Below are 10,017 nucleotides of genomic sequence, written 5' to 3'. Positions count from 1 at the left end.
CAGTCTGGGCGAGAGTGAGACTCCAACTCAAAAAAAAGAAAATCCCAGTAATAATAGCAAAGATGAGCTTCTGGCCTGATGCTGTGGTCTGAATGTTTGTGTCCAAAAACTCGTATGTTGAAATCCCAACTCTCAATGAAATGATACTAGGCCTTTGGGAAGGGATTAGGTGTCATGAAAGCAGAGCCCTCAGGAGTGATATAGATGTTCTTATAAAAAAGACCATCGGAGAGTTCACTCGCCCATCCTGCCATGAGAGGACACAGGAAAAAGATGGTTATCTATGAACCAGGGGCCCTCACCTGACACCAAATCTGCCAGCACCTTGACCTTGAACTTCCCAGTCTCCAGAACTATGAAAAATAAATTTCTGTTGCTTATAAGCTGGCATGTCTGTAGTATTTTCTTATAACAGCCCAAACACACTAAGACATCTGGCAAAATCCTTATTCTACCTGTAGTGAACCTCACTCTATGTGGTCTTATTATCTCCTACTTTTATAAAAGTATCTACATGATTCTGTATCCTTTGCCATTAAAGAAATTTCAGATCCTCCATGTGGAAAGACACATTAAAATTAATCTGTATGAAATTAATGCCTACAAATATAATGCTAAAACGCTAAAATATTTTAGTGCATTGTGGTTATGTAAAATAAAACCAATAGACAAATAGCAAGTAAATAAGGTATCCCCTGTACTTACAAGAGCACATGAGCGACAATGGCATTCACATCAAACAAGGTGTCAGTAGGGAATTCTCTGAGCAATATGTTGCCCCTATAAAAAGTTCAAAAACACATTACAGACATATTTCCTTGAATTCAATTTACCTGTCTATCTAATACAGTAGGTTAAAAATTATTTTATGTTAGAGCCTGTGTCTTATCCACATACCCCATACACCTCAAATATCTATTGAATACACACTCAATAAATACATTGACTTTAAAAAGCTTAAGCTCCAGAACTGGCAAAAAGACTAGAAAAAACAGGAGTTCAAACAGGCTTCCTACCAACCTGTCCATCACACACACACAAAATCCCCAAATTGGGGTGGAAAAAAGAGAAATAGGAGAGAAAAGTAAGTGTCCTCAGCAAGTAGACCTCTGAGGAAACAGGATCTCTCCCCACTTCCTTTGCCAAATGACAAGGGCTTGAGGAAAGGATCTGAGAAACCTCAGAAAGATTAGTAAACCCAAGTGCAGAGGAATCTTTAATTTGCACAATGACAGATTCCTCAAAAATAAGGTATGCTAATTTCATATGCAAGTATGGACCCGACATGCCTATCCAGAACACTCAATTTGCTTACTTACCAGGCATTTGTAGTAGTTTACGTTGAGTCTCATGTAACAACCTTGTGAGATGAGTATCCCTCTCCTTACTTTATAAATAAGGAAGTTAAAGTACAGAAAGTTTAGGTAACAAATCTATAGCCTGAACATTTTGTTAAGCTTCATTCCCACTACATACAACCTCATTCTGGTTCAATGATACCTGATATGCCTGAATATTCTAGGAATAGATCTTTATACTTGTCCATCGTACTCAAAAATATAGCTTACCTGAATAAATATGCTTTCATCAAATCCTGTCCTCTTCCACAGTATCTAGATGTCTCTTCTTTGACACAATTAACCTTTAGGGATTATATTTAAGGTTTTATATATATATATATCAAAAGGTCAAATTTCTTAGTTAGAGAAACAAGAAGGAAAATTAAGCATTACAGCTTGTCTCTAGGTCAAATTTTGTATTTTACTTTTTTCTGATTTGTATGCTGTAATTGCTCACTTATTCAAGCGTGTGAGATAACAGAGAAATTCTTAGGTGCACTGTTTCTGCATCTAAGAGTAATACTTAATTACACGTAATAAGTTGATATTCAACTCCTTCTTATGTTAAAAGTAGGAGGTAACTAGTTAGAAAAGGAAGGACACATTTAAGACAAGACAAAAAGCATGAGCACAAGAAGTATCTCAGCCGGTAGAGCACAGGGATGGCAGAGACCGCTGACTCTCGAGCCAAAATCCGTCCTCTTTTATTTACTAATGTAACTTTGCTAAAAGCAGGTGTCCCCAGTAAAGGCTTCCCCAGCATTCCCAGCAGCATTAGGAGAAGTCACTCAGTTGGAATTCCTAGAAGGACCCTAAAAGGAGGCTGACCCACACTCTCACTCTTCGCACTTCCTCTTGACCACAACAGACAAGACAGCACAGTCCCAGCAGCAATCCTGGACCCTAAGGCATCTTTAAAGAAGCCACTTGCTAAGGACGCTGCAACAGAAGCAATGAATCTAGTCCCTGATGTCGCCAAGCAGTCACACAAGTCATGGCTAGCTCAGAGTCTGGGCTCTATGTGAAAAAATCCTATGGGCAATCCTGGCAGCAACGTGAAGATCAAACAGAAGGCAAAGGAGCACAAAGATAAGGAGGTAGGTTAAAAGAACATCACCTACTTACAGGTCAAGGACGGCCGGGACCTGGGGCAAAGACAGAAAGGACTTTTCACAAATATACAAAAAACAGAGAAGACTGAGCTTGTAGAGGCAGTGTGGGAGAGAGGGAGAGAGGAGAAGGGCAGTGACGGCATTCAGGATGGGGCAAGTGAGCTGCCGCCAACGTAAACTAACCCAAACCAAGGACAGAAGAGCAGTTATTTTGTTTTGGATTTGGTATAGCTGTGTCTGTTTAGGAAGGGGATTTCTTGTTGTTCAATTTGATTTTAACAGAGTTTGAGAAAGAAGGATGACATTGAGGAAGCAACATGTGATACAACAAAAAACGAACTGACACTCAGGAAAGACATCAGGAATAGAGAATGAGAATTAAAAGCCCAAGTATAGCCATAACCAGCAAGTACATTTTAGTATATGTAATTAAAAAAAATTTTTTTTAAGTACAAAGATGGCTGACAATATGACGACAGTTCTGTCCATTCATTCATTCAACACATATCTGGACACTTTCCATATGTCAGTCACTATTCTAGCCACTGGGAGTAAAGTTCCAAATAAAAATATTTATCTTTAGAACTTATATTCTAAAAGTAGTGATAATTTTAAAAAATTAATTAATATGTAATATTAAATGGTATAATCAAAAATTGTTATGGGGATAGCATGTGATAGGGCATTTTAGATAGGTAATCAAGGAAGGCTTCTCTGAGGAGGTGACATTTGCACAAAGGACTGAAGTAATACATATGAATGAAATAAATGAAAGAGATGACAGCAGAGAAGAAAATACCTGTAAAGGCCCTGTGGCAACAGTACCTCTAGCATGCTCAAGTAACAGAAAGATGACCATTATTTATCAGGAACAAACTGAACGAGGCAGAAGATCAGAAAATGAGCTCAGAGCCAAGTGATGTGGCTCACATCTATAATCCCAGCACCTTAGGAGGCCGAAGCGGGAGGTTTGCTTGAGCCCAGGAGGTCGAGACCAGACTAGGCAACATAGTGAGACCTCATCTCTACAAAAAAAAAAAAAAATCAAAAAGTTAGCCAGGCATGGTGATGCACACCTGTAGTCTCAGCTACTCGGGAGGATGAGAGAAATGGATTCCTTCGGCCCATGAACTGTGATCATGCCACTGCACTCCAACCTGGGGGACAGAGTGAGACCTTGACTCAAAAGAAAAAAGAAAATGAGATCAGAGATGAAGCCAGTGTCCAAGTACTCAGGAGTTTTGGTTTTATCATGACTGCAATGGGAAGCTTTTCTGAGCAGGGCAGGAATGTGCTCTGACACGTCTGACCACAAATGGAGGAGAGGCTGTCGTGGGACAAGAGCGATGAGAGAAAGGCCAGCTGTCAGGAGGCTACTGTGGTTTTCCAGATGAGAAGGGATTATAACAAAGAGTAAAAGGGAAGGTGCAGGAAGTGGCCGAAGATAAGGTTCACAGTAAAACCAAGGAGCAGATGGACTGATTATGAGAGGAAGGAAAGTCGAGGAAGACTCAAAAGGTTTTGATTTAAAGTCACTATACGTAGTAACACAGCTATACCAGATTTTCTTTGGCTATTTCTTGTACATCTTTTTCCTTCATTTCAAAGATTTCTGAAGCCTTTATCTTAGATGCATTTCTAAGTAGCCAACAGTTGAATTGGGATATTGTATCAGCTTAACAATCTTGGTCTTAACAGACCGTTTAGTCCATTTATATTTCAGTGTTTTCTTCAACCACCTCTACCTCTTGCAATCGTAACTTCTGAAGACAATCCTAATGCTAGTTTTTGTGAAGTCTTTCCCAATACCCTCCCAGACTTTCAACCTCAACAATCAAACATAGGCTTTCTTGCCTTTTAACCTCTAGAGCACTTTATTTGTTCTCTCCTATCGTAATGATCAGGTTCTGCTAATTACTAAAATGACTCATAGTCTGAGCGTGATGACTCATGTCATACTTGGGAGACCAAGGCAGAAGGATTGCTTGTGACCAGGAGTTCAAGACCAGCCTGGTCGATGTCGGGAGATCTTGTCACTACAAAAAAAGAAAAAGGTAGTGAGACCTTTTTGTACAAAATACAAAAATTAGCTGGGCTTGTGGCATGAGCCTATAGTCTCAGCTGCTAGGGAGGCTGAGGTGGGACAATTGCTTGAGCCTAGGAAGTTGAGGCAAAAGTGAGCCAGGATCGTACCACTGCACTCTAGCCCGGGCGACAGAGTGAGAGCCTGTCTCAAAAAATAAATATATACAATAAAATAAAAAGACTAGTGAGTGTGTTTTACCTCCCTATTTAGAATATAAACTCTCTAAAAAAAAGGACCAAGTCTGTCATCTCTCTATCCAAAAGGGACTAAATGTGGTAAGCTCATATCAGTCTCACACTTACTGAGTATCTACTATGTGCCAGGGACTGAGCTATATACACAACATGGCTCTATCTTAGTCACCGTTTTATCCTTTCAGATAGCTTAGCATCCTCAACAGTAAAATCAAGAGTTTCAGTTATGTTTGTTAATAAAGGCAACAGCCTGGGCACAAATCTTAACATTCTTAATATTCTACTCCAGTTACGAGAGACACAGTGACTAATCTACCAGTTACTACATAAGCACCACGATTATCCTTTTGAGTTTCATGCCAACCTGCTATTTCACGTCTAAATTTCAGTTTAACATTTTATTCAAAGATCCTTGGAGACGAGGAGCATTATCATTCTAGAGTGTGATCGGTGGTTCAAAGTTAACTGAGACTTCTGTACATACAGAATTGACACATTTCAAAAAACATCATTTTTAAAGGTATGCAGCAGAGGTTAACCTTTCTATACTCCCTGCCCTGGGAACTCTAGCTGCAGAGACCCAGTGGTAGAACAGCCATCTCTTTGAGAAGGAAGACTAATGAACTAAGAATAAATGTACACAGAAAGTCAGGGAGACATGAAGCACAAAGAATTTGATGCCACTGGGTTACTTCTCATTCAGTTTTCTTATATATAAATTCTAAGTTTAATTTAAATGAAAGGCATACACAGCTATCTAATCCATGGTGCATGTGGAAAATTTTTATGATCTTCCACAGCAAGTTTGAACATTTCAAGTTGAGTTGTTGTAACTTTGTTCTAAAAATAAATGTGAGACACTGAAACATAAGCAACTATGAAGACTTAGAAAAATAGAAAAAACAATTATCCAATAACTTCGATTTTGTTACTTCAGTCTGTGCTAATAAAAATGTAATAAGTAGTTGAATTGTGGTGACCTATTATGAAATATTTATCAGACAAATAAAACAATCTAACTATAGGTTTGAAAATGACACCATAAGCCCAATATAATGGCTTACAAATAAATTATAAGCTAAAAAGTTTTAAATAGCCTTCTTTCTCTATATGTAGTTATATGACTATTGCTCCATGCTTCTGTTTATTCTTATGGGGAATAATTTTCCAGTTTGAAAAAAGATATGAAGCAAGAGTATTTCAAGATACTCAGTCTTAGTCATAAAGTGGTAAAATGTTTGTCACCAATATTTTACTAACATAAATATTTTTCTACCTTTGCAACTGAAATCCCATATTCCTGGAGAGGTCTAACAGCCTCACTCAGTTCTTGAAGAAATACAGATGTACTTGGAGAATCTAAAATAAAAAATGTTTTATGAATGTTTATGTACTGTCTCTTTAAAAAGATGAATTCTTAAATTTACAGTCAAAATCTGCAAACACAAAAGAAACTATTTGTCCAACTAGTCTGCAATGACAACAAAAAATTAAGCAACTAAACACAGCTAGTGACATATTTTCATACCCTTATTTTCCTATTGCCTCATTATTCTGATTTCTAATGTTTTTATTATGCCATATTCTCGCTTTGGAAGTAACTTTAAAAGTTTCCCAAAAAAAGAATATGATAAATAAATGCTTCATTTAAACCTAACATTTGGCATTATGCCTCCAAGTTAATACCATACATACAACATACATGTACCTAAACAAAAACTTCTAAATGATTTTAAAATACTATTTTCAAATCACAATTATAATATAGAAGCCAACAGAAATGCAGATTCACTTCTTGTGATTCTTGTGATTTCTCAGTAATTACAAGAATAGTATTTATTTTTAAAGCATGAAGACTTAAGACCATTATAATTATCAGTTATGTCCAATAGTTGTATTAGTTAATTCAGTATAAGTTATAATACAGTTATAGCAGAGTACTAAACTAAAGTATTACTAATACACTTAAAGTTTTTTAAAACTTTCAAAACACCTGCTAAAAGCATGAGAAAGCATAATTTCATAAATGACTAGATGAAATTCAGATGCTATATCAGTAGCTAATTCTCCTATAGTATTTACTATGGGCTAAGTATATAAATTAGTTCATTTAATCCTCACAACAAACTTGTAAAGGACTATTTCCTCTTAACAGATGATTAAGGAGACACACAGAGGAGCTAAGTCACCACAGGCCAAGTGACAGACTTTTGATTCAAACCCAGACAAGCATATTATAGTTACAGCTTTATAGAACATATTAATCCTGACAATAAGCTCCCTCTAAACTTATTAAATCATAATACAAACATTATAAGAATCAGGTAAAAAATTTTAAAATACTTACCAGTTTGACAAAAATAAGCTAAAGAGGCTTTTCCTGGTTGCAATGTACTGAAATATTTCTGAGGACTCAGTTCTGGTACAGAGTCTACTATTGACTTGTAAAAAAAACACATTATGACAAAAGAAATCCCAACTCTAAATACATTGAGGCTGGAAGACATCATCAGCTATACTTGCACATGAGCAGGTGATTTTGTGTGTTTTCTTCACTGTTGTGTTGGTGCCTAGGATAATGTCTGGCACAGAGTAGGTGTTCAGTCAAGTTTTGTTGAATAAACTTGTTAAATGAATTCATGAAGCAAAGTCTACAAAAAGAAAAAGTTAAGTCATTATTTACATCCACCGATTTTGTTAATATTTTATTTCCTTCTAATACAAATTTGAGAAAGATAACATAAATAATATTAATTGGACAATACTATTGATTTTTGATCATTGCAAAAGAGATATCAAAGACATCTAGAAAATGCTGAACTTGGTGTCTGAAATTTCATAGATAATTTATTGGAGTATATTAAATTGTCATTTTTTTTTTCTAGTGTTAAAATAGTATTCTGTAATTTTTTTAAAATTATAAAGACATGAGGTACAATTCAGGATTAGGTATACAAACGTTGATTAAGCAGGTACCCTTGTGGATGAGGTATGCACCTCCCTCCCCGAGAAGTTTCCCTCAACAGCCTGACAGTTTCCCACTACTGCCAATCCCTTTCTTATAGTATTATGATAATTGTTCAAGGTCTGCTTATGAGTGACAACATATGGTACTCTGCTGTTTCTGTGACAGATCACTGAGTATGATCAACTCTAAATCCATCCAAGTTGCTGTGAAGCCCATGTTTGTCCTTCTTTATGGATGCATAATATTCCACTGTATATATGTACCACATTTTAAAAATCCAGTCCAGCTTCGATGGGCAGCATGGTTGGTTCCGTTTTTTTGCTATTGTGAATAGCAACAAACATACGTGTGCAGGTATCTTTTTTATAGAATTATTTGAGTTCCTCCGGGTATATTCCCAATAGGGGAATTGCTGGGTCATATGGAAGGTCAATTTCTAGTTCTTTCAGAAATTGCCTGTCTTCCAAAGAGACTGCACTAGTTTGCATTCCCACCAGCAGTGTAGAAGCATTCCTTTCTCTCTGCATCCTCGCCACATCTGTCTTTTTTTTTTTTTTTTTTAATTAATGATGGCCATTCTTACTGGGGTTAGGTGGTATCTCAATGTGGTTTTGATTTTCATTTCTCTGATGATGAGTAAGGCTGAGCACTTTTTCATGTGTCTGTTGGCTGCCCGTATATCTTCTTTTGAGAAGTGTCTATTCATGTCTTTTGCCCACTGTTTGGTGTGTGTTTTTTCCTTTCAGCATGTTTGAGTTCCTTGTAGATCCTAGATGTCAGGCCTTTGTCAGATATACAGTTGGCAAATATTTTTCCCATTCTGTGTGCTGTCTCCCTGCTCTCTTGGTGACTTCTTTTGCTTTGCAGAAGTTCGTTTGATGAGGTCCCATTTGTCTGTCTTACATCTTATGGTATGGGCACTTAGGGTTCTGATCAGGAATTGGTTGCCAGTTCCAATTTCCATAAGGGTATCTCCTGTATTTTCTAAGATTCTCACAATTTGAGGTTTTACGTTTAGGTCTTTGATCCATTTAGAGTTAATTTTTGAGTAGGGTGATAGTAGGGTCCTGTTTCAATCTTCTGCATGTGATCAGCCAGTTTTCCCAGCACCATTTACTGAATAGGTTTTCCTCTCCCCAGTGACTGTTGTTGGAGGCTTTGTCAAAGAAGAGTTGGTTGAGAAATTGAGGCTTTGCTTCTGGAATCTCTATCTTGTTCCATTGGTCTATATGTCTGTTCTTGTACTGACACCAGGCTATTTTGATTACTGTAGCCTTATAATAAAGTTTGATGTTTGAAAGTGTGATACCTCCTGCTTTATTTACTAATTGCCATTTTTAAGGGTTCTAAAATTAATCCTTAAACATCAACCAATCCACTGTTTAAATTAGGCGTTTCATTTCTACCTATAGTTGATTTATAACAAATACTCCAATAGTTATTTGAAGTCATTTTCACGGAAGTGAGACATCTAAAATATACATCCAGTATCTTTCCTTTCTTTTCACTTAAATCCCCTGAAAGATCTTAAAATTAAGTAAGAAAACTCCTTCTAAACACATATTTTTTTTAATGCTTAGAACATAGATTCCTTTCACTGCTGAGAAATTTAAATATCCTTCTTAACTCATACTTTAATTCAAATCTATTTTCTGAACTCAAATTTGTACTCGATATCCTCTTCTCATCTTTTTCTCTGTTGTACTTACTTCCATGTCGTCCTTTGTATCTGCTGTCAATTCTCTTTGTTTTCCACTTTGCTGTTTTCAAATTCTTCTTGAACAACTTCAGGAAGTTCTGATGATCTGTTATCTACAATTAAAAGACTATAATTTAGGAAAATTAATATAATATAAAAATATCATACATCTAGAAGAAAAATATACATCTACAGGTATAGGTGAGAATTTTTAAAAAAATTTAAAAAAATTTCCAATAGGACCCATATCTTTCAAATATAAGAGTACTATCTCAAAATAGGAAATAGGAACAAAACAGCAAAAAAGTTAGCAAAAATGCTCATAAAAGTAGACTTCTTCAATAGAGAATAAAATGATAAAATGATATAATTACACATTACTTCCTAATAATTCTGTTCATTAGAGCTAGTATATATCAAACAGTGAACAAACCTGCCATCTATTTTTAATAATGAGTCAAGAGTTCAAAACTCAAAGTAAAATGAAGAGCATGAACCATGAGATGTATATAAAAATGTAATTTTAATGATATAATTAAGGGTTATCCTTGAAATTAAAAATTGATTATACATTATAACATTTTAAACCAGTCTATTTTATTTTTATTTTTTTTTTTG

General features: G+C 35.9%; 1 protein-coding gene across 1 annotated transcript; it reads right to left on the bottom strand.

The window, feature by feature from the left end:
• Positions 1–705: 705 nt before the first annotated feature.
• Positions 706–9,495, bottom strand: TXNDC16 (thioredoxin domain containing 16; the record flags this gene model as incomplete). The annotated part of the gene is made up of 5 exons (XM_008056837.2): positions 9,410–9,495; positions 7,080–7,383; positions 6,009–6,091; positions 1,569–1,642; positions 706–780 (listed from the first exon to the last, which is right to left on the bottom strand). Coding segments are annotated over exons 2-5 (395 nt in total), but the record flags the coding sequence as incomplete, so codon positions are not given.
• Between the last annotated feature and the right edge of the window lie 522 nt (positions 9,496–10,017).

This window comes from Carlito syrichta, unplaced genomic scaffold (genome assembly GCF_000164805.1).
Source record: "Carlito syrichta isolate Samal-C Ts95f unplaced genomic scaffold, Tarsius_syrichta-2.0.1 Scaffold302552, whole genome shotgun sequence".
Classification (NCBI taxonomy): Eukaryota; Metazoa; Chordata; class Mammalia; order Primates; family Tarsiidae; genus Carlito; species Carlito syrichta.
Note: the sequence above shows the minus strand (reverse complement) of the source record. Positions and strands in the feature narration are given on the sequence as shown.